Source organism: Lemur catta, chromosome 3 (assembly GCF_020740605.2).
Source record: "Lemur catta isolate mLemCat1 chromosome 3, mLemCat1.pri, whole genome shotgun sequence".
Lineage (NCBI taxonomy): Eukaryota > Metazoa > Chordata > Mammalia > Primates > Lemuridae > Lemur > Lemur catta.
The window spans coordinates 110,302,143-110,329,670 of record NC_059130.1 but is presented as its reverse complement, the minus strand read 5'-3'; the positions used below and the strand labels follow the sequence as shown (position 1 = coordinate 110,329,670).

Sequence of the window (27,528 nt, the reverse complement as noted above, 5' to 3'; positions counted from 1 at the left end):
TCTTTCAAGCTTTTGCCCAAAGGTGACTTCCTTAATGAGGCCTTTCCTGACCACCCCCTGAGCACCCCCTCACTCTCCTCTGGTGTTTCCATAGCACTTGTCACTTTCCAAACCACTGCATAATTTACTTACGTATTACCTGTCTCCCCTGCTAGAATCGAGGCCCCATGACTGCAGGGATTTTTGTTTCTTTTGCTCATTTCTGTATCCCTGGCACCTAGAACAGTTCCCAGCATCTAGTAGGCCCTCAATCAATATTTCATGAATAAATGACTCAATGATTTATGCTACTTTTGGGTAGACACCCTAACCAGTTCAGCCCAAATCCAGAAAGCCCACTCCAGGTATAGGCTCTCAAGACCTCTATCCTCACTGGGTTCAATCTGACCTTGAGTGTTCCCCAGACGGTGATGGGGCAACGGCAACTGCTCTCCGGCCACCCCAGTGAAGGAGCCACACTTCTGGCTCAGGGGCCCACTCATTTTACTGTGTGGGTCCTAGAATTTGGAGGCAACATAATGTAGGCGGTTTCCTCCTTCCTCCTGCCTCTGACTTCCTCCATTAAAGCAGAGAGACGGACACATGCTGAACGGGAAGTTTGGGATGGAGAAGGCTTGGCTTCCTTTACCTTTCCACCGACGGTCTTTTTGGAGAGGAGGTGGCAGAAGACTTGGAGTCCACAGAGTCTCTCCTGAAATAAGAGAAGTTGGTGATGAGACTCTCTTGTAGGCTGGCATCAGGACTGATCCCTGAGAGGGTGTTGGAGAAGACATCCCAGAGAGAGGCCTGCTGGGCTGAGGACAAGGGAGCCCACCTGGAACCCAGATGCCTGGGAGTGGAGCTGGAGGTGGCGCTGGCTGGTCACCCTCACCTACCCTCCACCCGATGATGAAGCACTACAAGGGCCAAGCATCTAATACACGCCATGTATGTTCCATGTGTTATGTCGTGCAGTTACTCATTATTGGTAACTAATTCTCAGCAGGCCCCTCTCCTTGCTGCCAGGCAGGCCTTGGCCAGCTGGAGTCCATGGAGACTGGGTTCCAGGAATTGCCTGTATTCATCCGGAACCAGAGAAACTGAGAGATCAGCTTCAGCCACTCTAGCAGGCACGTTAAGAGGAGGACAGGAGAAACACGCGGGACTTGGACATAGAAGAGTTGGGTTGAAATAGCAAGTGAAGGCCAGGCACAGTGGGTCACACCTGTAATCCCAGCACTTTGGGAGGCCAAGGTGGGAGGATTGCTTGAGGCCAGGACTTTGAGACCAGCCTGGGCAACATAGTGAGACTTCATCGCTGCAAAAAATAATTTTTAAAAAATTAGCTAGGTGTGGTGGCAAGAACCTATAGTCCCAGCTACTGGGGAGGCTGAGGCAGGAGGATGGCTTGAGCCCAGGAGTTGAAGCCTGCAGTGAGCTATAATCGCACCACTGCACTCTCCAGCCTGGGCGACAGAGGAAAACTCCATCTAAAAATAAAAATAAAAAATAAAAAAAAGTAAATGAAAAAGAGGAGAGAAATTAGATGCATACCCAATGCCTAAAGTAATGCAAGAAAATCAATGCCTAGGAGGAAAAACAGACTGAAAGGAAATGTACCCAGATGCTAACCACTGTTACATTCTCGTGATGGGATTACAGGTAAAATTTTTTGTTTCCATTTTCCAAAATGCACGAAGCTACATTCTTTTTATGATATGTAATGTAGTTTTTCCTTTTATTGGTTTTATAAAATTAATCTGTAAATTGCAACTCTCACTCCATATCTCACTTACCCTGTTCTCCTTTTTTTGTTTGTTTGTTTTGAGACAGGGTCTCACTCTGTCACCTGGGCTAGAGTGCAGTGGTGTCATCATAGGTCACTGCAACCTCCAACTCCTGGGCTCAAGCGACCCTCGTGCCTAAGCCTCCAGAGTAGCTGGGACTACAGGCGCACGCCATCACACCTGGCTAATTTTTTTTTTTTTGTATTTTTCGTAGAGATAGGGTCTTGCTATGTTGCCCAAGCTGGTCTCAAACTCCTGGCCTCAAGCGATCTTCTTGCCTCAGCTTCCCAAAGTGCTAGGATTCCAGGCATGAGCCACTACACCCAGCCTAATTTTTCTATTTTTCTGTAGAGACGGGGTCTTGCTCTTGCTCAGGTTGCCACTCTCCTTTTAATTCCATAGCACATGCTACCTTCTAACATACTATATAATTTACTTATTATATTTATTGTCTGACACTCCCCCCAGGTCAATTTCACAAGAGCAGAGTGGTGAAGTTTGTTCACTTCAGCGGACATTGTCTGCAGAGCCCATTTCCCCTCGGGCACTCACGCTCTCAAAGGCACAGGACCCAAGGGCTTCCTCCTGCCAGTTCCCCGGGCCTCTGTCTGAGGGAGTTCTCCATGGAAGTGCTGGGGAGTCTCCGATCCCAGGAGCAGCCCTCAACCACACACGTGGGAGAGGGGAAGAGAGACCCTCATTCACATGCACTTCCACTCCCCCTGGGCCCTGGGAGTTCCTCGGCGGGGTTCCTCCCCACTGCCCCTTGGGGTGGACAAATGCAGGCAGGAGCCCAAAGCCAGAACTCCTGCCCTGGAACAGGGGAAAAAGACAGGAGCCTCCATCCCAGAAAACCACCACTTTCTGGCCCTTCCTCCCTGCTTTTCTTTTAGAATAAATCAGAAATATTCAGTAATTATTGCAAATGATTGTTATGAAAACTATTCAGAAACATGAAAAAATACTCAGAATACAATAGCAAGATAAATAAAAAGACGACATAATAGTCTGTACACTCTGCCTACAAGAATGGAAAAATTATGTATATAAGTAGACCCAGCCTGGGAAGGAAGAGAAAAAAAAATAAAAGCTGCTTCATTTGTCAGATGTTCTCATTCTTATTTTAAATTTCACTAATGTGATTATAGTGTTTGTATAATGAATAATCATTAAGAAAACTAAAATGAAAGGAAGTTCATTAACTGAGCTGAAATAGGACCCCTGCCAATTCGATTCTCCCCGCAGAATGTGGAGACACCACCCCACTCTGCTCAGCCCCAGTGACAGCTTCATTTCAGAGCTCCATGGCCGTGCTAAGTGAGCTAGCATGACAATTTAGCGTCCAGGAAAATGTATAATGCTAGCATAACAATTTAGCAGCCCAGGAAAATGTAAACTTCAAATTTTATTAAGAAAATATAAATGTACATATATATGCTTTTAAAAGACTAGAAAGATATACATCAAAATGTTAACAGTGCTTATTTCTGTTATTTCTTCTTGTGTTTGATTTCCTAAACTTTTTACACTAAATATGACCTATTATTGAAAGGAATAAATATATGTGTGTGAAGAGGTTACAAAATAGTATATGGAGTATAATTCCATTATATTCAAACAAGTGTTTGATAGTGATACATATGAAAAAGTCTAGAAGGATATATCTATATAATTTTTATATACATATGTGTATCTATACACACATATAATTATATATATGAGTACGTGTTTCTAGATAATGGATTTTTTATTTTCCTATCTGTATTTTTAAAGCTTTCTACAATTAGCAAGTAATTAGCCATATAATAAAATAAATTTAACACAAACCAGTAAAATTAAAACAAATATAGTTAAAATTATTACAAATAAAACACTTTATTTTTGAGAAGAATTGAGATAATGATGTCCATTTTTCAGGCCCCAATACTGAGTCTCAGAGAAGGAGGGAGTGAATAAATGATCAAGTTCAGCTCAGAGCCTGGTTTTCTCCTTTCCAATTTTCTCCTCTCCCACACCTGTTGTCCTTGTAGGCCTTTAAAAGAAATCCCTTTATTGATCATTTAATGGGATTTGGGGATGGAGCAAAAGAAAATGCATATATTCAGGCTACCATCTTTACCAGGATGTCTACACTCCCTATGCTGCAGATTAGTTCTGTATCCCATTTGGTCCCCTCCCCTAAGTGTTCCGCCTCTAGTCTTGCAACATCATCTCACAAGATCCTTCTCCACCCTGATCCTCTACTTGCCAAGGTGCTCATAACCAAACAGGTGCCCCAGATGTGGCCAGACCAACCAGAGCACAAATGGTGGGTAATCCACAGGGTACAAATGGGTCTAGCAATGTTCACTCTGTGCCAGGCACTGCAGAGCTAGTTGGGGCATCCCTGCCAGCCAACCTTCTAACCCCCTTGGGAAAACAAAACACATCCATGTGAAAAGTCAAATGCCAGTTAGGATTTTTCCAAGTGGAATACAACTGCAAAACGAGCAATATGAAAGGAACTGAACATCAAAAATGTTACAGAACCCTTTGATAAGTATTACATTTTTAAAAACAGACTATAAGGCCGGGCGCGGTGGCTCACGCCTGTAATCCTAGCTCTGGGAGGCCGAGGCGGGTGGATCGCTCGAGGTCAGGAGTTCGAGACCAGCCTGAGCAAGAGTGAGACCCCCGTCTCTACTAAAAATAGAAAGAAATTATCTGGCCAACTAAAAATATATATACAAAAAAATTAGCCGGGCATGGTGGCTCATGCCTGTAGTCCCAGCTACTCGGGAGGCTGAGGCAGTAGGATCGCTTAAGCCCAGGAGTCTGAGGTTGCTGTGAGCTAGGCTGATGCTACGGCACTCACTCTAGCCGGGGCAACAAAGTGAGACTCTGTCTCAAAAAAAAAAAAAAATAAAAAATAAAAAAATAAAAACAGACTATAAAACTGGCAATAACTACAAAAAACAAGTCAAAGAGAGAGAATAGAAAGAAAAACCATATACCAAAAATATTAAACATGATTGTCTTTGAGTGGTGGGAATGTGGGTGATTTTTTTCTACTTTTCTATATTTTCCATTATTTCTACAACAGATTTTTATCACTTTTGTTTGTTTATTTTTCAAAAGTGCAATTATTTGTTTTGATTTCAAAACCAATACAGGATCATTGTGGAACAAAAACCCCAACCATATATATACATTAAAAAATTATATTGCATAATATAGAATGTGAAGATCCTCTTAATTTTATATATTTTTGGTTTTTTTTTAAAAGCTTGATGATTTTTTATTATTCAAAATTAGTACATATTTATTTTTTTTAAAAAGAAAGAAATTTGCAATAAGAACGAAAAAAAGAAACTTTTTATCCTACCACCAAGAAATAATCATGATTTCCATTCTAGTCTTTTTTCCTATGTATACACAGAATATTCACTTATTTAATTTTTATAAAAATAGGATCATACTGTATATACTATATTGCACACAGCTTCTCTTAACACTTAGTGCACATGTGCCCATATCATTAATTTCCTCTGTCCTGCAGAGCTTCTCCATGGGGGCCCTACTGGCATTTGGAACTTAATAAATAGTCCTTCAATCTGTGGGACAATTTTGTGCACCGCAGGGCATCTGGCATCCCTGCCCCCACAGTTATTTCTTTTACAACCAAAATTGGGATTGGGGGTGGTGGAGGTACATGTCCCTCCTGGTTGAGAATCACCCCTCTCACAGCTTCATTTCCCAACGTGGAGTCCTCAACACATGTGTCTTACACAGTTACAATTGTAAACATCAAGTTAAAAAAGGTTCAGAGTTCAAAAATATTTCAGAAAAACCAGCAGAAAAATGTTACACACTGAACATAATCTTTGCACTATAATCTGATTAATTTCTTAAAATGAATTCCTTGTAGTGGATACACTGGGTCAAAAGGAACGTGTATTAAAAATGTTGGTATGTCATGGATGGTAGGTGTATTGTCAAACACCAGCCCTTTATTTACTAGATGAGCATACACAGACCCCTGAAGTTACGCGATCTTCCAGTCACACAGGGAACAGGTAGGACTTATTTATACATCCAGGGAGGCTTCTATCTACCGTGATGAATAAGGCATTTGGGGCTGAGATTCGTGCGGTTTTAGGGAACATCCTGGCTAGTGTGGGCATGGGGGAACGGGCACAGAGTTGAGACAAGCAACTGTTTTGTTCCTCTCAGCAGAGGTGTGGAGGTGTGACAATCTGTCACATAACAGCTGTGTGATCTTGGGAGAGTTGCTGCTCCCCTGACCAGCCTCCTCGTTGCTAAATGGGAACGCCAAGTAAAGAGTTAACAAGACGCTTCTCCTCCTCCATGGACTAAGTTCCTGGCCCCATGTACCCTGGAAACCTGACAAAGGTGGAATGTCAGGTGTGTTACTAGGCAACATTGCTTATAGTGCAAATGACCCCTGATTGGTAAATTGTGTCTAGACAGGAAAGGTTATGAATGAACTATAAATAATTATGGAAAACCACAGTTTTCAAACTGCCCTGAATGCAGTGAATCTTGCAAGCAAGCATTGCCTTGGTAGGATCCCGGAAGCTTTGTCTATGGGATGCTGTAAGATTTGGGACACGGGGCTTCTAAGCTGGGGGTGGGTTGGTGGGAGGTTCCTACCCATTATGGTCTCATTTCCCTGCACCTGGGCTATCACCTGTGTGGGCCATAGAGCAGCTCTGGACCACAGTGTGGTCTCCGATGACAACTCTTGCTGATGAGAGACACCTGACGCTGCCCTGCTGGCGCACTGTTTCCTGTCCCTGTGTTCTTCTAGGTGAAGCCAGTGCCACGCAGGGTCTATTTGGGTCTTGTGAGTCTAACTGTCTGGTTGAGCCAAAGAAGACCCCCAGAGGGGGCACTGAAGGAGGCAAAATCAAGATCTACCACCCCTGGTTGTGAGGCTTAAATGAAATAACATAAACAGAGCTGCTGGCAGAGAATGTGACAAGTGTCAGCCCCCTTCTCTCCATCCCAGAAAAAAATACCTGTTTGGGGGCTCTTCTTGTTTTTTCCTTGGTGGAGAAAGGCCTGCTTCTGGCTTCCAATCCGAACAGTCAAGCCCTTTTCCCTTCTTCTTTCCTTTTTCTCTTTCCTTTCCTTTTTCTCCTTTGAGGGGTCCAGGGGAGTCTGCGAACAAAAGGGTGGCACTGCCCCTTAGCCAAACTCTGTTTCAGCAGAACCAGCATGACTTTGGGGACGAGGAGCAAAGGGCAGGGACTAGGACAGCTGCATACACCCACAACACACGCACACACACGTGCATATACAACATGAACACATGTGCAAATACATGTTCTCACCCGGGGACATAAATACACATATTCATACAAATGTGTACATGTAGACATGTACTACATACACAAACACCTGAGCACACAAACACATACATAGGCACACATACACAAAACTCACACGTCTATTTAAATCTTGCACTTGTGTACACAAACACTGGCACTCCTCACTAGCTAACGCCCTGACACAGAGGCCATCTGTTGTTGATTAAGTCATTCAACAGACCCATACTGAGTGCCTGCTACGAGCCAGGCACAGTCCCGTCCCAAGTGCCGGGAGAAAAACATGGTTCAAGTCAACCTTGCCCCCTCTCACCCAGCAGCCGCTTCCAGTTTTTGATGAGGACTTTGGCCAAAGACACCACCTCCTTGTCTGAGCAGTGCTTACGGACCCCGTTAACGGCAACTCCGATCCTGGTTGTCTGCAAAGTGAGAGGGTTTAGGGCCACTCTGGGCACGCGGGACTGGCTGCCCTCATTGGCAGGCCCACCCCAGCTCCACCACCACCTCCCCCTGAGCCTAGACCCCCTGGAGTCCTAGCCCTGAGTCCTGGCTGAGGTGATAACCCCAACCCTGTCACTGAGGCCCTGCCCTGCACGAGGCCCATGTCCAGCCCTACGTGGATGGATAGCTGGATCCCTGCAGCTTTGGCGGAAAGCTGAGGCGGGCGTGGGGGCAAGGAGTAGGGGGCTTGGCTGACCATCAGGATCCCTTCCCATGCCCAGCCCCCTAGTGTCTTCTCTGAGCTCAAGTTTCAGCTTAGACCTCAGCTCGGGCTATTACACCATACATCTGTGCTAATTTTTCAGGGCCAAGAGCTTCTGGTAAATTTGGGGGCCACACAAGGATTTAAAAACAGGGGAATGTTTCCCTCTCCCTGGATCACCGGCCTCTCGGATCCCACAGACCCAAGGCCCTGGGAATTGGGATATTCAAGGAAAGCAAACCAGACTTCCTCCCAAACCCAGAGGCCACCTGTGCCTGGAGGGTACCCTGCCCCCAACAGGATGCCTCAGGGTCCCCCTCAGTCCCCACCCTAGGGCCTCAAAATCTGACCTCCTCCATGCCTTCCTTTGGAAATTCCTCCCAGACGCCACCGTTGGAGGATTCCCCCCCAGCATCTTTCCCTCCCCAGAGGCACCGCCCCAAGGGCATCCTGTCCCCTGTCCCACCTGTAGCAGCTGGATGGTCATCTGACAGCTGTGCAGCTTCTTCAGCAGGTCCAGGGCCCCCTCCTGTGGAGGACACAACATGAGCACTGAGGCCGGGGTTCTGCCCAGGCCTCCTCTGACTATTGTGTGGTCTCCGTGGGGACAGAGGATGCAGGCGGTAGGAGGATGCAGACAGACAAGTGGGGAAGGACAGGCCAGGGGCAGGGGGAAGGAGAGAGACGGGAAAGATTCTGTCTGCCACCTCCCAGCTGGGTTCAAACCTCCAGCCGGGGTCCCACCCTGACCCCCAACCTTGGTTCCACTGAGCCTCCAACCAGGCGTGCCCGCCCCTTCCCCATCTCTCCCTCCACAGTGAATTACTTCCTGGCTCTAGCCTCCTTCCTTCACTTCCCGACTGTGAGCTTTGCAGGGGGAGGACTGCGGGCTTTTTTTTTAAACAGCTTTATGGAGGTATAACTGACACATAATAAACCACACATTTTGCAGTGTACAATGTGATGAGTTTTGACATATGCGCACACCCATGAAACCATTACCACAATCGAGATAAGAACACAGCCACCATCCCCAAAGTTTCCTCATGGCCCTTGGTAATCCATCCTCCCTCCAACCCAACACCAGATAACACAATTCTGCTTTCTGTCACTATAGGTGACCTTGTATTTTTTTTTTTTTTTTTTTTTTTTGAGACAAGGTCTCACTCTGTCGCCTGGGTAGAGTGCAGTGTCATCATCACAGCTTACTGCAACCTGAAACTCCTGGACTCCAGTGATCCTCCTGCCTCAGCCTCCCAAGTAGCTGAGACTACAGGCACATATCCCCACGCCTGGCTGATTTTTTTTCTATTTTTGGTAGAGACAGGGTCTCACTCTTGCTCAAGCTGGTCTCGAACTCCTGGCCTCAAGCGATCCTCCTGCCTGGGCCTCCCAGAATGCTAGGATTACAGATGTGAGCCACCACACCTGGCTATGACCTTGTATTTTTAAGGATTTTATATAAAGAGTATGTATGGCACGAACTCTTTTTCAATTTGTCTTCTTTCACTCATCATAATCATTTTGAGACTCATCCATGTTGCCTTGTAGATCAACAGTTCTTTTTTATTGCTGAGTAATATTCCATTGTATGTATACTCCACAATCTGTCCATTCACCTGTTGATGGGACTTACAGACAGTTTCCAGTTTGGGGCTACCACAAATAAAGTTTCTAGGAACATTCTAGGTACATTCATGTTCAAGTCTTTTTTTCAGGGTGGGGGGACAGAGTCTTGCTCTGTCATCCAGGCTGGAGTGCAGTGGCATCATCATAGCTCACTGCAGCCTCACACTCTTGAGCTCCAGTGATCCTCCTGTCTCAGCCTCCCGAGTAGCTGGGACTATAGGCATGCACCACCACACCCAGCTAATTTTTCTTATTTTTTTGTAGACACAGGGTCTCGCTATGTTGCCCAGGCTGGTCTTGAACTCCTGGCCTCAAGCAATCCTCTCACCTTGGCTTCTTAAAGTTCTGGGATTATAGATGTGAGCCACTGTGCCCAGCCCATGTTCAAATCTTTGTGTGGACAAAGACTTTTGCTTCTTCTTGAGTAAAGAGAACTGTTTTAATCCCTAAGATTTTAGGGCTCAGCATAGAGCCCCATGCTCCCTGAGTGAATGAATTTGTGAATGAATAAAGCACAAAGCAGAAGGTGAGAGGGAGAAAAAGGAGGCTCAGATTTGAAAATCTGCAGGTTGCCAGGCCCTAAACACCCCCTGACCCACTTCAGCCTTCTCTTTCCTCCCACCCACTTCCTAGAAGCCAGCCCTGGCCTCCTGTCCTAAGACCAGTTACCTGGGGAGCACCAGCTGACTGTGTCCTGTATGTCCCTTTCCTTGGCTGCCACTTCATGGTTCCAGCCGCCAACCCCCACTCTGCCAGGCCTGGACCATGTCCCAAGGGCTGCCCTCTGTCAGTCCTTAGCCTCCCTCAGAACCTGGGTTCACAGTATGTTTTCAGAGGTAGGATGTGCAGATAAGTGTGCATGTGAACTTGTGGGTGCACAACCCCATGTATACCGCTAATCAAAGGCTTATCATGTGCTGGGCATGCTTCTAAGTATTTTACTTGTATTATCTCGTTGAACTCTCATAACAACCCTATGAGATAGGTCCTATTTACAATCCCATTTTTACAGAATTATTATCCATTGTCACAGAATAGCAATCCAAGAAACAGAGAGGTTAAGTAATTTGCCCCAGGTTACACATTTTGTAAGGAGATGGGCTGGACTGCAGGCCTTTTGGGCTCTAACCACTATACAACTACGTAGGTATGGGCACAGATCTGTCTAGACATCTACGATGAAATATCAACACTGGTAAACACAGTGGTGTGCTGGTCAACATTTGACAACAATCAGTTCTCATAGAAAAAAACTGGCTGGCAGTTTTTGCCAGTTTCTGTGGTGTAAATACTCCTCCCATGGCCACTTTCAATCTACCAACATGCCATCACTGAACTGAAGGAGATATTGGAAGAGATGTGCAGTACTATACCATTGTATATTATTTCCACCATATAGATCTAATAGAAGTAAATTACCTCTAGACCAAAGATAATAGTAAAATGTAGTAAAATAAACAGAAAGTGTTGATTTTGGAAGATTTGGTACCATTTATTTATTTATTTATTTATTTTGAGACAGAGTCTCACTCTGTTGCCCGAGCTAGAGTGCTATGGCATCAGCCTAGCTCACAGCAACCTCAAACTCCTGGGCTCAAGCAATCCTCCTGCCTCAGCCTCCCGAGGAGATGGGACTACAGGCATGCACCACCACGCCCGGCTAATTTTATATATATATATATATATATATATATATATATATATATATATATATTTAGCTGTCCAGCTAATTTCTTTCTATTTTTTTTTAGTAGAGACTGGGGTCTCGCTCTTGCTCAGGCTGGTCTCGAACTCCTGGGCTCAAACCTCGGCCTCCCAGAGACTTAGGATTACAGGCGTGAGCCACCGCACCCGGCTAGTACCTTTGTTTTTAATATATTTAATTGTAAGCAGATAACTTATGGCAGTGTTTAACAACAAGCTAGCAACATTCCAATTCACGATCCGTGTTAAGCCAGTTCCAGCTCACCACTGGGTGTATGGCTTTGTGTGTCACAGCTGTATATTTATAACTGGGTCATATTGGGGAACAATGGCCATGAGCCTGGGTTGTAGCTGAGTTCATAAAGCCTTGTGCATACGTTGCTGGGTGTGTCTCTCTGAATACACACATGGAATGTACAGCCAGCAGTATCTCTGGTCCAGGAACTATGAGTATGCAGCTTGAGGCACAGCTGTGTCTATTTGTTTTTGTGGGATGATGTCTGTATTATAATGTCTGAACGTCTATGTAAATGCGGCTGTTTGCTAAGTCTCTAGCTTTGCATGTCTGGCTGTAGCTGTGTTGTGTGCACACATGTGTGTGATTGTCTTTGTATTATCCTGTAACTATAATGGTCAGTGTGTGTCACGTCAGTAGCTGTGTCTCGAACGCAGTTAGCTTTGTAGTTGCTTGTTTAGCTATTGTTGTGTGTGGCTGTGTGTGCGTAGCTATGTCTGTTAATGAGTAGTTACACGCATGTGTAGCTGTGACTGTAGGTACTTGGTTGTATGTTTGAAGCTGTCTGAGTTGGTGCATGCTCCGAGCATCTGGCAAAGCCCTAAGTTGCTAGGACTCCAGCAATTGGCAGTAAACCCCGGGCCGGAGCTGCAACGTGGAGGATCCGTCTTATTTCAGGAAGTGTGTCCTCCTCCGCCTAACCACCACTGGGCGGGCCCACTTTCACTCCCAGAGCCGGCCCCGCCTTTCTCGGCCAGATGCCCGGAGTCAGTGCCCACCCGGATGCTGCCAAGAGCCGAGGCGCAGACGTGGCTGTAAGCTGGCTCTGTGCTGAGAGACCCTGCGGCCAGACTTGCGTCTTAGAGACGGCTCTGGGCACTTCCACAAGAACCCGTTCCCAATGGACGTTATTTCCTCTTCCCACTTCACAGAAGAGGAAACTGAGGCCCAGAGAGGGAAGTAGAACCGCTTGCCGAGGGCCATAAAAGGAGTGAGGGGAAGCCAAGGCAGGTCCCCTCCTTTTCAGCCAGAGCTCTCCCCTACCCCGGCTGCCTTTCCCTGGGCCTCCTAAGCTTCCCCACCCCACCCTACCCCTCTCACCCAGAAGCCCAGAATTTCTTTCCTGGCCCAAGCCTGAGCTCAGTGAGAGGCTGGGCTGGGATAACCCGACCACTTGAAATGGAATTCTGCTCAGAATACCTGGCTGGGCTCTGCCACCTCCAGCTGGGAAAGGCCACCCCATGGACTGGAGGCTAAATTGTGCTGAGGATTTTAGAGGAGCCTGGAATGGGGGTGGGTGGAGGCTGGGGAGGTAAGGGTGAGACGCCCCCATGGCTCCGCAGGTTTATACCGTACCTTGCTGTGTTTCACCTGGCTGTGCAGAAGCAGGGCTCATTCACCAGCTCCTACCAAGCCTCAGGCCGAGCGACTAAGGGCTTTGCTAACCTGTCTCTTCAACCCTCACCACTGCCAGCAGAAACAAGAATCCAGTGACACCCCTTACCCTGAGGCGGGTAATCTCATCTCCTTCTTATGGATGAAGAAACCGCGGTTCTGGCTTTTATATGGACACCAAGCATTACTGCACAGTGTCTACTCTGGGGTCCCCATGGTTCCAGTGACCCCTCCCTCTGGCCTTGGCCACGCTTCCCTGCTCTAAAATCCTTAGGGTCTCTCCCTTTCCCAAGCTCCTAGGGTCACAGGATGTATTGGAAATGCCCGTCCTGCTGCAGCACATGGCTATGGGAGGTGGGAGGAAGAGGACCTTGGGACAGGGCAGGGTGGAGGGGCATGCCTACCTGCTCCCCGCTTCCCTTCCCTGGGTGAGCCCAGGCCCTCCAGGACTCAAGGCCAAATTTGCTCTGGCCAGACGACCAGGCAGCCGCCAGCCGGAGGCAAAGATCACGGGAGATGAAACATTAACTTCCAGTCGCTCTGGGCCTCCGGAGTCCCGCTCCGCCCTCCTCCCTCAGGCCCAGGCCTCCAGCCCGCCACCCCCCACCCCACGGACACCCGCACCTGTTCGGCCTCCCCCCGCCCGGGCCCCACCCCAAGGCCAAGGAAAGGGAAAGTTCCAAACAGAACTGGTGTTGGCACCGCACGCCCGTGGGGTCGCGGCTCTTTGCTCTTCTCCCGCAGATCCACTCGCGGGGTGCGGGGGAAACGCAGCTTAGCACCTCTTCTCAGCCCAAGTTTCTCTGCCCCTTCTCGGGCCACCCAGAATTTGCCCCCCCGCCCAACTCCCCGCTGTCGCCGCCGCTCCCCGGGCTTTGCACACGCCGTGAGTCCGAGACTCCGGGACTCCGAAAGTCCTTTCCCGGGTCCAGGTCTCTTCGCCCCCTTTCCCGGGCCCTGCACAAGCTGCCCAGAGATGAACCCTACACGTCCAGGGAGACGTGCACAAGTCGCTCCTCCGGGCAGCACGGTCCCCCTGGCACCCTGGGCCATGCACACGCCCACCCTGGGGTGCCCAGCAAGTGTCCCCAAGGGGCCCGGAGTCCTGCACCAGCCACACCTCCCTCAGGTCCCTGAGTCCCGCACGCGCCTGCCAGGCGCCCAGCCAGCACGCGCCCCCGGGAGTGTCCCCACCCTCGCTCGCGCCGCGCCTCCCGGGGGCGGGGGCCGTGGCCCAAACTCTGCAGCCTCACCATGTTCTTCCTGGCCACCATCTTCTCCAGCTTTTTGGCGATCCTCAGCAGCTCCTCTTCCCGGCCCATGTCGGCTCACGACGCCCCGCAGGGCGAGGGGCTCAGGGGCAGCGGCAGGAGGCCCCAAGGCCGAGGGCGCGCAACCCGCGCGGGCCCCAAACACACAGGACACACACGCCTGGCAGGGGCGGGGCTCCCCCTCCCAACCCCACCCCCCGCCGGCTCGCCAGCCTTCCAACCGTGGGGGGCGGGGAGGGGTGGCGTGCTCTAAATATAGACTTCAAGGACTCGCCCGGGCAAAGATTGCCAGCGCCGGCCGGTCGGGCCTCCTGGGAGGGACGAGGCTGTGAGAGAGGGCCCCTCACCTCCGGCCTCTGCCGGGGTGTCCGGGGGCTGAAGGGAGATTTGGGGAGGAGGGCTCTCTGGCGATCAGGGAGGCTGTTGTCCCGGGCCACAAGGGGTGATCGCGGCGTAGAGGAAATCTCCAGGAGCCCCGGGAAGAGTTCTGGGCTCCCGCGTCTCTGCACAGCTGCAGCTCAAAGCGGGAGGACCCGGCTCCCTGCCTATGCCCAGGTGGAGGCAACTCTGCGCGCAGATCACATCGTTTGTGCAGGTCATTAAATCCAGCCCTGCCTTAACCTGTGCTCGCTCCTTCGTGCACGCGGCCAGTGCCTGCCGCGGGTAGCCAGGCTCTCTGTTTAGGTCTGTATACCCCAGAACTCAGTTTGCTCAGGCTACTTTGCTAGTGAGGTTTTGCATTTCTAACAAGCTCCCAATAGTTGCTGGTCCCAGGACTATACTCTTGAGTAGTGAGGGCTTGGAGATTTTCAACTGCATCAAACTTTGAGAAATATTGATCCAGGTGTACGGGTGCCCTTTATTTATTCAGGGTCAGGCCAGTGCCTTCCCAGTGGGGTTGGGTTTGGAAGGTCATCTTGGTGCAGGGGGGGAAACGCAATGGTGCCGCCTCCCCCAGCGGTGCACAGATCTGCCTTCCTATGGAAGGACCTCCTGAAGGATCCCCTGCAGACCTAGTGCTCTTCCTAAACAAATGAGTTTAACTGATAGATAACGATCTTCCTGTGAGGGGCTGGGGGCTCAGGGACCTGGAGGGAGGCATGAAAAGTGGTTCTTACTGTGTTCAGGTTGGGGAGCTGTGGCTTGGGGTGTCCAGTGAAATTTCCAGACTTTCCTGAGAACCCCATCCCAGCTTGGGTCACAGAGACAGTCTGGTGTGGACACCTATATTCCAACTGCTGATATGTGACTGGGATCAAGGTAGGGCAGTGGGGTTTTTTTCATTCATTCAACAAATATGTATTGAGTGTCCAAGCAATGAACAAGACAGACCCAGTCCCAGCAAGCTTGAGACTCAGTCTACGGGCAAGAGAAACCTTAAAGAAATACAGACATGGTCAATTACTGCGCTTATCACAGCTGGGGTGAGGGGTGGGGAAGCAGTGCAGGACACCTTGAGGGGACCTGCACCAGTTGAGGTGTCATCTCTGCAGAAACAAAGTTTAAACGTTGGGCTGAATTGCAGAATGGGAGTTAGAGGGAGTGTTCATGTAAGACAGGAAGAAGCATTCATTCAGTCAACATATATTTACTGAGCACCTACTATGTGCCAAGCAGTTCTTGATCTGGGCATCCAGAAAGTTTCTTTCAAAACAGTCCTCTTGGACCTCTGAATGTGCAAAGCTCAGGGATGGGAGGGGACTTGGCATGTCAGTGTTGAAGGAACAACAAAAAAATCGGTGTGGCTGCAGCATAGAGGTGAGGAGAGTGTGGGGAGAGACAGTAGGACCTGACCACTCAGAGCTGTAGGCCATATTTGGGAGATTAAACTTCAATGGTTTGGGATTCTGGGAGGCCTCTTGGCCATCCCCCAGCCAAGGCCTTAGGGGTTGAAGGGACAGCAGCCTGTGGCCACTTAGGTTTGTCTTCTTTTAGCAGATTTTCCTCAAACTTCCACCCAGTCCCTACCCTGAGCTGTGTGACAGCAAAAGAAGCCAAGACTCCTACATCATCAGGGCTTGAAGGGCCCTAAGAAAACACGGGGTCTAGCCCCTTCATTGTACAGACAGGAAGACTGAGGCCCGGTGAGGGTGATGATCTGCCCAGGGTTGTAACGCTTGGCTGTATCAGACCCTGTTGGTACCCACCATGTCCCTTCTGCCTACCTGTCCACCCTGGAGGTCACCTGCAGACAAGTCATGGACACACCTGGGACAGCTTCCCACTTTTCTCTGATTGAGGGCTTTGGGGTGGGGCTTTCTGATGCTCCCAGAAAGGACACCCTCAACCAGCAGGAAACCAGAGTTGGTGGTAAATACCCAGTTTCTTCACTCTCCATGGGACAACCTGAAGGCATGTTCTAATCAATACCATCTCACAGGTCCCCAGCAAGATTAAGCCTTTGTTGCCTGCAGAGGTGACCCCTAATTAACACATCCTTTGTTGATTTTTGACCTTGTTTCACCTTTCTATTCCCTCATTATGCTTCCTGGGATCACAAATAAACCACTTGCCCCCAAATCCTTGTCTCAGGGGCACTGGACAGGCATGGTGGCAGAGGAGCACAGCAGGCACTGCGGTAGAGCCAGGACTTCAGGTCTCCAGACTCTCACTCCAGTGCTCTTTCCAGGGTTTCTCAGCCTGGGCACTGTTAACATCTTGGCCCGAATAGCTCATTGTTATGGAGGGCTGACCTGTGCAATGCAGGCGTTTAGCTGCTTCTCTGACCTTTGTCCACTAAATGCCAGTAGCACCCTCCAGTTGGGAACAATCAAAACTGTCTTCTGCTTTGCCGAATGTCCCCTGGGGCAAATGCCCCCTTGCAAACCACTGCTCCATACCAGGCTGTCCCCCTTGTCAGGTCCAGAGAAAGAATTCCGAGCTCCAAGATTCCTTTCCCTTCCCTGATGTTCTTCAGATTACATAAATGGAACCACTGGAATTTACCCCTAAAATCCTTTATTAGAGATGAGTGAAATAAGTCTGAGATGAACAAAACCAGACACTGGGGGCTCAAAAGGCCACCCACACAGAGCAGCCAGGTCTCCAGGGCAAGCAGCCCAGCCTCCCTGGCCAGACCACCACAGTGGCATTGGCGCTCTCTGGCCTCCCCTGCTTGGCCTGGCCTGTACCTGCCGGGGCTCAGCACCCAGTAAAGCTGAGATCTTAGTGGCTGATGACTGCTTAGGAGTACCTGCTTTCTAATCAGTGGTGAGCAACGGTGAAATTTCTGGCACTGGGAAGCAGAACCTTGAATCTCTGCCCTCCCATTTCTATTGCTCTCCCTTCTCCTTTCTGGGCCCATGACTTCCCCGGACTAGAAGGCTCCTGCTGAGTCGGCCAAGAGAAAGAAGAGACGTGGGGATTGGCCAACCCACCTGGTTCCTTCCCTTCTTGCTAAGTCAAGGAGATAGGCAAATGCAGGTGAGTCCTACTCCACCTCCTGGCTGGGGAGTGTAATACAGAGAGCCAGAGAGGAAGGCCATGCTGTTCCTCAAGAAGAGTGACATTCATTTAACAGCCAGTACAGCACAGGTGGCTATGGCTGTAGACAACTACAGTGGTCATACAGGAATATAGCAGCCGACTGTCCTGGTTTATACTTGCCCGAGCCCAGCACCATCCCCCCCGGGATCTGGCCCTACCCACTCCCAAGCCCGGTCCTTGAGACCAGCTTCCCTCCAACAGGGCCCTTGGCTTATTCACGCGGCATCCGAAGTGCCTAACACAGGTCTGCACGCAGAGCTGGAATTCAGTAAAGGAATGCTAGACCAATAAATGGCCGAGAGGACAGTCCCTGGTCTGGCAGAGTCTCTGATCTGGAAGTGAATGATGCAGGAGGGTGGTCCTACTCTTGTGCAGCCCCCAGACTGATGGGAGAAACAGTCTTGATCTGAAGAGGGACTGAGGCTTCTGCAGCTGCAGCCAGCTCAGCAGTACTCAGACCCAGCCACAGGGCCCACTGGCCCCCAGAGGGTAATGAGATAGAGCGGAAAGAACCGCCATCAGCCCTAACATGGAAGGGCCCCGTGTTCATGGCAGGGGCATGGCCCACAGTAGGAAGAAGGCCAGCCACAGAGGCACAGGGGACACAGAGAGCGAGACCCAAGAGAATGAACGCCTCAGCTCCCGTTTTGTGAGCTCAAGTCCCAGCTCTGAATGTTGGGGTCCAGCATGAGGCATGCAGGGGCCAGCAAGGAGCTAGTCTTGCAAAAGTTGCACAGAGCTTGCTGGGAGGACCCCTGTCCTGGAACCATCTCCTTCAGTGAAGCCAACCTGCGGGAAAAAGGATGAAACTGACATTTTCTTGGTACCTATTACATACCAGATGTTTATCTCACTCAGTTTCACGTCTATCCTATTGTGGGTAGATTAAATTATTCCCATCATGCAGACAATGAAACTGAGGCTTGGAGAAGTAAAGCCATTTGCCCAAGGTCTTCACTCTAAAGCCGGGGCTTTTACTATGATAAATGCCACAACAACAGGCATCAATTAACAGCGTGATGAACACTGGATTTTCAGGGCAACAGTGGAAACAGGATGTGGACACAGATTTGTGTCTGGTGCCTAACTTTGACGGGCTGAAGATTATGATTCCTCAGAGAGACCCAGCTCCTACCCCTGCCATCTCCCACTCCCAATATGACCAATTCGGTCACCAAGGAGTCCCCAAAGGAACCAGGAACAAAGGAGGCTTCCTTTCCAACACAACTGGCTCAGATCTATACCTACTCCCAGGGTCAACTAAATATATGTAATTGTTGGAGACTTTGTGATTCAGCAGGGAGAAGCTGGATTAAGGATGACAGCTCTGGCTCTGTCCCTGTCACATCCTGCTCTGCCTGGGATCTGGAAGCCCCTGCGGATTCCAGGAGACTTCCTGTACAAGGGGAGAGTTGGGCAAACCAAGGACTAGTATCCGACTACCCCAACCCTGCCTCTTCTGCAGGGAAGTGATTCCTTCTGAGCGACAGGCCTGGCTGACACAGCTTTGCTCATCCCTCCCTAGAGAGGAGCCAGAGCTTGGGCCTTGTCACCTCTGTCACCCTCAAGGCCTGGGCTCTCCTCAGCTTGGCCCAGCCCTGGGCTAGAGCAGGGAAAAAGGAACAGGACAGGGACTGGCCAAACTGTGACCACCTGGGCCCACAGGTACTCCAGCCACGGGGAGAGGTCTCCCACCCCAGTACGCCTACTCCTGACCAGCTCTGCGTCCCAGGCACCCTGCCACCACTGCCCCTCAAGCCACAGTCCCGGAGCTCCTACCGGCACGTTTCTCTTGGGCAGAGGCTGCCTGGCTGAGGGACCGTCTTCCAGGCTCCGGGCCCCCCGCCGGTAGGAGCGAGTGCTCTCGGAGCTGGAAGGCAGGGAGAGGCCAGCGTCACCCTGGTGCCCAGAGAGCCCCTCAGGGTGGGGATAAAGGGCTCGGGGGCTGATACAGCAAGCCTGGGGCTTAGGATGGGTGGATAGAGAGTCCGCAAGACCCCCGGGCTGGGTCCATCACAGGTCCAAGAGGCCTGGAACTGACCTCCAGAAGGGTCCGGGCGTCTCCCTAGATATATTTCTCCCAAAGCTCCAGACTGAAGGGTTTGCAAGGAAAGGGGGGTACTAGATCCTCGATTGGAGGTGGGGACGGAGTGAAGACCCCATGTAGAGCCTCTAGAACAAGCTGCACAGGTGGGTCTAAACCTTCTCTACTCCAACTTCAGCAGCCATGGTCCCAGGCTCCTCCCCAGGTCTCCTGGCAGGGCTTGGGGAGGTATGTGAAGGGGGCCAGGGGTTCAATCACCCTCCACCCAAGGTCCAGCAATGCTGCATAAGTCATGGGCCCCAGAGCTGGCCCAGTCTTTAGGCAGGTGCTCTTTAGAGGTGGGGAAATACATGGATGCTTAGAGAGGTCAGGGGACTCGCCCAGGTTGCACAGGTGGGCTCTCACTAACCTGAACCTGACAGGGGGATACGTCTCTGAAGGGGTGGCCCCAGATGTCAGGCTGGGTCGGGAGGTGCCTAGGGGCTCCCGGAGGCCCTCCTCAGAGCTCGGTGGGGCTTGGCTGGGACTCCCGGGTTCCACAGGGCTTGTGAGGCTGGAGGAGGAGGAGGCTGGACTTCCCAGGCTCTCGGGGGCCTCAGAGGGCTCTGAACTCAGGCTGGGGACTTCAGAACGATCTGGAATCAAAAAAAGATAAAGCCTGTCTTCATCACTTGCTCTGTGCTCAATTTCAAAGCAGTCTTTGGCCTCTAGGACCAGTCAGGGTTCTCTGCCAACTTCCCGTTCCCTGTCTACCTCCCCATCGCTCTTCAACTGGGGCAGCAGCCAGGGCGGACGCACATCTCTGCTCCTGCCCACACTCTCTCCTCAGTCTGGACTCTCCTGCCCATCCCTCAGGCTCACATCAGGGGCTACCCCCACCACCAAGCCTTCCTAAACCACCCCCAATCCCAACAGGACGTGCTCCCTCCCTCCCTTGACCTCTCAGAACAACCCTGTTCCTTCATTCAACAAACAGTTCTTAAGTACAGCCAGGCCCTGGGCTCGGTGCTGGAGAAACAGAGTCAACCAAACATTCAAAGTCACTGTCCTTTGGGGATTTATGTTCTGTATAACATTGTGCCTTGTATTATAACGGATTTCATTCCAGTTTTTATCTCCCCTACTAGACTGTGTCTTGGTAGCCCTCAAAGGATTCGGGATGCAGTGGATGCTTGAAACATTCTTCTCTTTTCACTTAAGTGCAGCATTGAGGAATTTGGACTAGGAGACCTGGGTTTGAATCCTACATCAGAGACGTGGCTGTGGGATCTCACGCATGTTACTTAACATCTCTATTGCTTTACCTACAAGGGGAAGATGATAACCCCCACCTGAGAGGTGACTGTGAGGATGATATAGACTAACATACGCATTCTTAGCTCGGTGCCCCAGCACACAGTAGGTCCTCTGTGCATGGTATGATGAGCACTTTTCTGGGCAACCAACCGTACCTCCACTGGCATGTCTTGCACACCCTTGGACCATGGTCCGAGAAGAGTTCTTGACAGGCAAGGGTGGGGGGCAATCCTCACTCTGGCTCTGCGGGGTGCCTGGCCCCAGGCTGGCGACAGTCTCGTAGGTCTTGTTGCTGATGTCCAGCCTTCCACCGACCCAGCGGGTGTGGGCAGGGGGCTTCAGAGGGCAGCGCTGCTGGGGCAAAAGTGTGGGAGGGAGGACAGCCTGGTTCCTCCAGTTCAGCCCTGCCCCTCCCCACACCAGGCCCAATCTGGCTCTTTCCTTCTGCCACCTAGAGGCCTGAGGGGCAGGGGCTGGGACCAACCTTTTCTTCCTCATCCTCCTCACTGTCAGAGCCCGGCTCTGTGGAAATTCCCCAGGAGTAGTCCACATGCAGAGGGAAGGCAAGGGTCCCAGCCTGGGCCTGCTCCAGCTGCCAAAAATAAAGGCTTGCCAGTTCAGAGGGTCAGGGGCTCAGGAGGGAGAGAGAAAGGGTCAGGGGGCTCCACTCCTCCCCATGACACCTCACCAGCTCCTCACACTCCTTGTGCTGCTTCTTCCTGGCTATGTCCAGGGCTGTCTCTCCTGCCTCATTCACTGTGAGGGGGAAGAGTCAGGGGTCATGGTCAGGGTTAAAGAGACATTATGGCTTAGAAATTAAGATGGGTCTCTGGGTTTGAATCCTGGTTCTGCCACTTTCTGGCTGTGTGACTTCAGGCAAGTTACTTAACCTCTCTGGGATATAATTGTCTCATCTATGAAATGAATGTAACATTTGTAACTACCTGACAAGGTTGTCATGAGGATTAAATTAACTAACATGTGTGAAACACTTGGCCCTTTACCAGGCAGATGGTACACAGTAAATGGCGGCTACTACAATCATTATTATCCAGATTCAGCTGGTATTTATTTGGCCAGATACTTTCAGAAATACTATTTATCCTTGTAGGTCTGCCAGGTCAGTGGTATTATTCCCATTTTACAGATGAGGAAGCTGAGGTTCCAGAGATGAATGACGAACCCTAGTGTCACAGAGGTGGCTGGAAGCAAGCCAGGATTAGAACCCAAGTCTGTTGGAGGAGGCGTCTGAGCCCCACCTGTGCCCACCGGAGCTCTCGCCTTCAGCAGCAGCTTGAGGCAGTCGGGCTGGTTGTGGAGTGCGGCGTAGTGAAGGGCGGTGTTCCCGTCCCCAGCCTTGGCATCCAGGTGACCGCTGCAGAAGGAGGGCCCAGGGAGGAAGGAAGGGGAACCCACCAGTGAGGGAGTCAAAGTCGGGGGGAAACAGAGGGAGAGGAAAGGAGGGAGGAGAGTTGGAGGAGAGGGACAAAAGAGGGGAGTGGGAGGAGGCAGACGGACGGGCAGGGAGGTGCTCACGCGTTCTGGATGATGAAGTCCACCAGAGGCAGGGAGGCCTGGTTGGCGACTTTGACAGCCAAGTGCAGGGCGAGCTCTCCAGGTGCCTGAATACACATCCACACCTCTAAGTTTCCCCCGGATCACCTGCCCCCAACCCAACATTATTACCCTCTCGACCTCCTGCTGCCCCCTGACACCCCAATATGAAGCTGCCAGAACCCCAGAGGATAAGCCTGAATGGACGGAACCTTAGGTTTGGGAGGAAGGTGAAGGCCCCTTCCCTCACTCTTTCCTTCAGCGGTTCTTCCTCCTCTGCCCCCAGCAGCAGGTGTTTCCCAAACTTGGCTCTTGGCCCTGGGCTCCTCTCCCAGCTCCCACTTTCCCACTGAGCCTCAGCAGCCTCATGCTTTCAGCTGTTGCCCACATGCAGGCTGCTCCAAATTCTCATCTCACCCACGTGCTGTCCCCGCACTGCCCTCTGGACAGCCCCCCAGATATCGGACAGACAGCTCAAAGACATCCAATTAGTCAGCAACTCCTGTCGATTTATTCTTTTAAATGTCTCGGATATCCTTTCTCCCTGCTCACACATTTCGTTACTGGAATAGCCCATGCAATGACCTTCCCTGCTCTAATCTGACCTACCCTTACCCATTTCCAAGGCTATTTAAGTAAAGCGAAAAGATACTAGTATTTATTGCACACCCATTATGCGCTAGGCCCTTTATATACATGACTTAATTCTCATTTCAACCCTGTGGGTGCTATTATTAATCCATTTTACAGACGAGGAGATGAAACTTGGAGAAGTTAAGTAACCTGCCCTGGATCACACAGCTAGGTAAAGACAGAGCCGGGATTCCTACCCAGGTCTGCTTGGTTGGACCTGTGTTCTTTCCCGTTTACCCCTCGGATGGGTGGGATTTGAGCAGGTGTCAGAGGTGGGTAGAGGAGAGTAATAGCTGGTGCTGGAGAACTGTGGAGTTACTTAAGCACAGGTGGGTTATAAGTGGCCCTTGGAGGGGGTTCTCACCTGTGTGTCGGGCCCTAGCAGCGGCTGTCCAAAGTCCTGCCCATTGGCAAAGGCCTCCAGTATGGACAGGAGGTCCCTGTTGCAAATGGCTGTCCAGAGTCTCTGGGGCTCAGGTATGGACCGGCGGGCAAACCTGTGTTCCACATACTTGGCCACGATGTATTCCCTGCGGGTGCTCCTACCAAAGACAACCGTGGGATCTCAGAGCAAGGGCCGTTTCCACCCAGCCAACCCCTGGAACCATGCCTCGGGAGAAACAGATCTCCTTTCCCCCAGAACCATGTCCTAGGGACTTCCAGATCCGAGGCTCCCCTCTTCCCAGACTTCTAATCCATGATCCTTCTGAGACCCTAGGGGCTGGGGAGGCAGAAGCCCCTAGCCGGGACACCCCTCCATCCGAGAATCCCCTTACATGTCACTGTCAGCTGAGGGTTTAGGGCCGCCATGTGAGGGTAGCTGGGCCTCCATGACCTCATTGAAGCTTGTGTTTCCAATGTTCAAGGCCAGCTGGGGTTGCGAGAAAGTGGCGGGGGAGGTGGGGGCGGGTAATCAACCGTGTGGTTAGGCCAGAGCCCCCAGGAGTTGCGAGATTCCAGAGGCCCCGCCCCTCGGCCGCACTCCCAGTTCAGGCCCCGCCCCTGACCACCCCCTTCTGGCTCGTTCCAGCCCCCCTCGGCCTGGCCCCACCTCCACTCTACAAGCCCCGCCCCCGAGCCAAACCACACCCCTAACTCTCCCTCAGGCCGGTCCAGGCCCCGCCCCCAGCCTCACCAGCAACTCGGAGGGGCCCAGCAGGTCCAGGGTGAGGGACTGCATGCGCGAGAAGCGCACGCCCAGCTCGCGGTGCACGCCGGAGCACTGGATGCAGGTGAGCACGCCCAGGTTGGTGCTGAGCCACGTGGGGTCTGCGGAGGAAAACAGCTCCAGCCTGGAGGTGCAGGCCCCTGCCCTCCACTCCGCCTCCCGCCCACCCTGCCCACCGGCCCACCTGCAGCCCCGCAGTCGCAGCACTGGCCGTTCCCGGGCCTGCTCTTCACCTCGGCAATGAGCAGCTTCGTGAGGTCCTGGGGCTCCCCGTCCTGCCCGGTGCCCCCCCAGGACCCCGGGCTGCCGCTGGGTTCCCCGTGGAAGGCGCTGCTCAAGGCTTCGTCCTTGCTGTTCTGCAGCACGGACACCCACCTGCGGAGGAGGAGGAGGAGGAGGAGGAGCGGGTCGGGGAAGAGAGGTGGGAAATAGATAGAGCTCCCCGCCCCCACCCCCAGGGCTGGCGAGGGGCACTCACGCCTCACACTCATATTCGTCCTCTGCCTGGAAGTGGTATGTCCGGTTGTCTGTCGGGAGAGAAGGGGGCATCTGGCCCACAGAAATCCTGCTGGCCTTCCCAGGCCCAGGGATCCCCCACCAAAACATCTGGGCCCAGAGGGAGCTTTTGTCTCAAGCTAGGCGTGGGGAGGGAGGGTAATGGTAGTGGTAGGCAGCTGGGGCAGTTTCTCAGAAGTCACCTCCGAAGCAGGGTCCCACCAAGGCTCCCTCTGTGTGAAGCCCTGGTTCCAGGGTCAGGGGAAGTCTCCCAGGGCACAGAACCCCACTCAGCTCAGAGCCAGGGTATCCTCAGAATCAACTGCCACCCAGCTGGGCCCCTCTGCCTCCTGTCTGGTCTCCCTGCTTCCCATCTTCCCCTTTCCCCAGCCTGTACCGACTCCCCAACTGTTGTGCCTAAGGCTCTGCTCTAATCACACCACTCCCCTGGCTCCAAGACCCTCCATGGCTCCCTATTGCCAGGAAATAAGGTCCAAACCTTTAGGAGTCATTCCCAGGCCTCGGCTCTCACTACCCCTACATTAACCCTTCACTCCGGCCAAACTGGCTGGACCCACTCTCCTGTTTGCATGCCTTTCATTATGCCAGTCCTGTGTCCCAAAATGCCCCCACCCCCAAATCTCCATTGTACATGGCTTTCACAGCTAAACTCACATGCTCTCCCCTCCAAGCAGCCTTTCCCACTTCCCCACAGCAGGGAGGACCTTCCCTCTCTCTAATCTTCTACAGGGCTACAACTGCACCTCTCCTCTGGACACCCCTGCTCATCTTACAGTCCTAGACTCCTGCCTCACACCCCTGCCAGAGAGAGTGCCAGAGATTTCTCAGCCTAGGCCTGTCTACACATAAAGCCCGCACCAAAGGCTCCAGAGGATGAAAAATGAAAACTTTAAAAAAATAATTTCAAAACCCAGATGACCCAAATCCACTCAGATATGCTTTACAGCAATAATCACATTTAATGTGGACAGTGGGTACATTTCAGTGTTTAATGTGATGTGCGGTGAAGCCTCTAGAAAGAGTGTCCAGGGCCCAAGGAGTCTCACGCCTGCCGCTGCAGCTGTTTGAAATCATGCGTGGCCTTGGACACAGACCCCTAACTGACGCCGCGCAGGAGCTGACAGGTCCCTTAAAGAAGCCCTGGGCAGTGGGGGGGGAGGAGGGCAGGGACCACTCACGGGTCACTAGGTCAAAGCACTTTTTCTCCTCGGGGTTTGGCCTCACTTGGCATGTCAGCAGGGTCAGCTTCACTGGGGGCCGATTTATCTGTGGGAATTTGGGGGTGTAAGATGTACATGTTACTCTCTGGGCCTCCCAAACTCATTAGGCCTCTGTTTCCCGACCTGTTAAATGGGCATAATAATCCTGTTCCAGTTTATGTCTCCCCCTTCCTCAATGATGTAGAGTATAGACCAAGATTGGGGGCTTTGGGTCCCATCCTTCCTCCCACAAGGGGTTCCCAGCTCCCTGAATCCAGGGGCCAGTCTTGGAGGGAGGGCTTGACATTTGTCTGCTCAGACCACCAGGAGGAGAGGACCCCTCGTGCCCTGATTCCCCCATGGCCTCTAGGGCTCACCGTGCTGTGGGAGATGGTCAGGCAGCCGTACTTGACTCCACACTTCCTTTTCTGCCAGACTCTTCGAATTCTAAGGCCCAGAGGGGTAGAAAGACAGTGGCCAAAGGCTCACCCCTAATTCCCCTGTATCAAAGAACAGAGTCCTGGCCTCATCCTTCCACCTTTTCCCTCCCAGATCCCGATACCCCTCACTTTCTGGGGCTCCTTTCTGATGGAGACACAGTCCTGCCCTCAGGAAGACCCCAGTGTGACAGAGAAACAGCCCCACTCTCTGGGAGTCCTTATTCTAGAGGGACGATAGGACTTTGGCCCTCTGACAGCTTCTGGTCTGATGGAGGACACACAGCTTGCAACCTTAGAGAGCTCGCAGTTGGAGAGGAGGCACAGGCTCTTGACCACAACAGGTGAATTATGGTTAAACTAAGCAAGATCAATACTGACAGCCCCCAAATAAAATTAGCAAATCCATGGCCCAGTGCTACTTAACCCTTCTCTTGTACGTATTCATTGGTCTCTTCGTCAAAGTTATTCTCTGATAAAAACTGATTAGTAAGTAGAAACATGAATACATTCATTCCATAGGGGCCTTTGCATCTCACAGGCTTTTTTTTTTTCAAAACATTAGAGAGCAAGGCACAGTCAACACTTCCTTTTCTAGGCATATTCAGTGTATTGCAGAGGTTAGAAGTGAGAGCATGGTAAATACTCAGTAAGCATTAGCTGCTGCTGCTTTAAGTTAAGAACAACCAGTGACTTTTAGCAGAGGTTCACATGCCCAGGTGTCTGGGACAACCAAAGATCTGATGATTTTGCATTGCCAGAGTGGAGGGTCCTGCAAACCTCAGGGCCAACACAAATGATAAGAACAGTTCCTTTGGGCAGTTTCCCCAACCCTATCATTTACTAGCTGTGTGACTTTGGGCAAGTTACTTAAGCTCTCTGAATCACTTACCCATCACTCTTCTTGTACAGAAAGCCCACCTTCTCTGTCCCAAACTGCTTGTTGCCTTGGTGCTGGTGGATGCTGTAGCCACCTCCTGAGTTCTTCCGGCTCAGGTGTTCCTGTCCCTCATACATACAAAGGGGACCTCAGGGCATCTGAGTGGGAAGAGCCCCATTCTGTGGGGGCTCCTCACTCACGGCGATTTCTCAAGGGGACCCTGTGGGGTCTTCCTTCCTTCTCTCCCTCCCTCCATGGTGGGCCCTGGGGAGGGTGGCGCCC

At 51.4% G+C, this 27,528-nt stretch overlaps 2 protein-coding genes across 11 annotated transcripts in view; both read right to left on the bottom strand.

The window, feature by feature from the left end:
- TCEA3 (transcription elongation factor A3) overlaps positions 1 to 14,222 on the bottom strand; it is a 32,744-nt gene extending 18,522 nt beyond the window's left edge. Inside the window, exons 1-5 of one of the 2 annotated variants that reach the window (XM_045546049.1) lie at positions 14,016 to 14,222; positions 8,266 to 8,328; positions 7,410 to 7,515; positions 6,788 to 6,929; positions 629 to 691 (exon numbers count right to left, since the gene is read on the bottom strand). In XM_045546049.1, the coding sequence (XP_045402005.1) occupies positions 629 to 691; positions 6,788 to 6,929; positions 7,410 to 7,515; positions 8,266 to 8,328; positions 14,016 to 14,084 (443 nt within the window). In that variant the 5' untranslated portion in view covers positions 14,085 to 14,222. Of the gene's footprint in view, positions 1 to 628; positions 692 to 6,787; positions 6,930 to 7,409; positions 7,516 to 8,265; positions 8,329 to 13,166; positions 13,250 to 14,015 lie in introns of those variants that run through there. The other variant, XM_045546050.1, reaches the window with a different exon arrangement.
- A 2,752-nt stretch (positions 14,223 to 16,974) lies between these two features.
- The window catches only part of ASAP3 (ArfGAP with SH3 domain, ankyrin repeat and PH domain 3), a 46,497-nt gene continuing 35,943 nt past the window's right edge, over positions 16,975 to 27,528 (bottom strand). For 3 of the 9 annotated variants that reach the window (XM_045546040.1, XM_045546039.1, XM_045546045.1), the window contains 16 exons: positions 27,259 to 27,374; positions 26,307 to 26,376; positions 25,909 to 25,996; positions 24,693 to 24,741; positions 24,399 to 24,589; positions 24,182 to 24,315; positions 23,823 to 23,917; positions 23,411 to 23,588; positions 22,396 to 22,481; positions 22,119 to 22,234; positions 21,548 to 21,615; positions 21,344 to 21,451; positions 21,015 to 21,213; positions 19,973 to 20,198; positions 19,299 to 19,389; positions 16,975 to 18,328 (listed from right to left, as the gene is read on the bottom strand). In XM_045546040.1, the coding sequence (XP_045401996.1) occupies positions 18,155 to 18,328; positions 19,299 to 19,389; positions 19,973 to 20,198; positions 21,015 to 21,213; positions 21,344 to 21,451; positions 21,548 to 21,615; positions 22,119 to 22,234; positions 22,396 to 22,481; positions 23,411 to 23,588; positions 23,823 to 23,917; positions 24,182 to 24,315; positions 24,399 to 24,589; positions 24,693 to 24,741; positions 25,909 to 25,996; positions 26,307 to 26,376; positions 27,259 to 27,374 (1,989 nt within the window). In that variant the 3' untranslated portion in view covers positions 16,975 to 18,154. The remainder of the gene's footprint in view (positions 18,329 to 19,298; positions 19,390 to 19,972; positions 20,199 to 21,014; positions 21,214 to 21,343; positions 21,452 to 21,547; positions 21,616 to 22,118; positions 22,235 to 22,395; positions 22,482 to 23,410; positions 23,589 to 23,822; positions 23,918 to 24,181; positions 24,316 to 24,398; positions 24,590 to 24,692; positions 24,742 to 25,908; positions 25,997 to 26,306; positions 26,377 to 27,258; positions 27,375 to 27,528) is intronic. The other 6 variants (XM_045546046.1, XM_045546043.1, XM_045546042.1 and 3 more) reach the window with 6 other exon arrangements.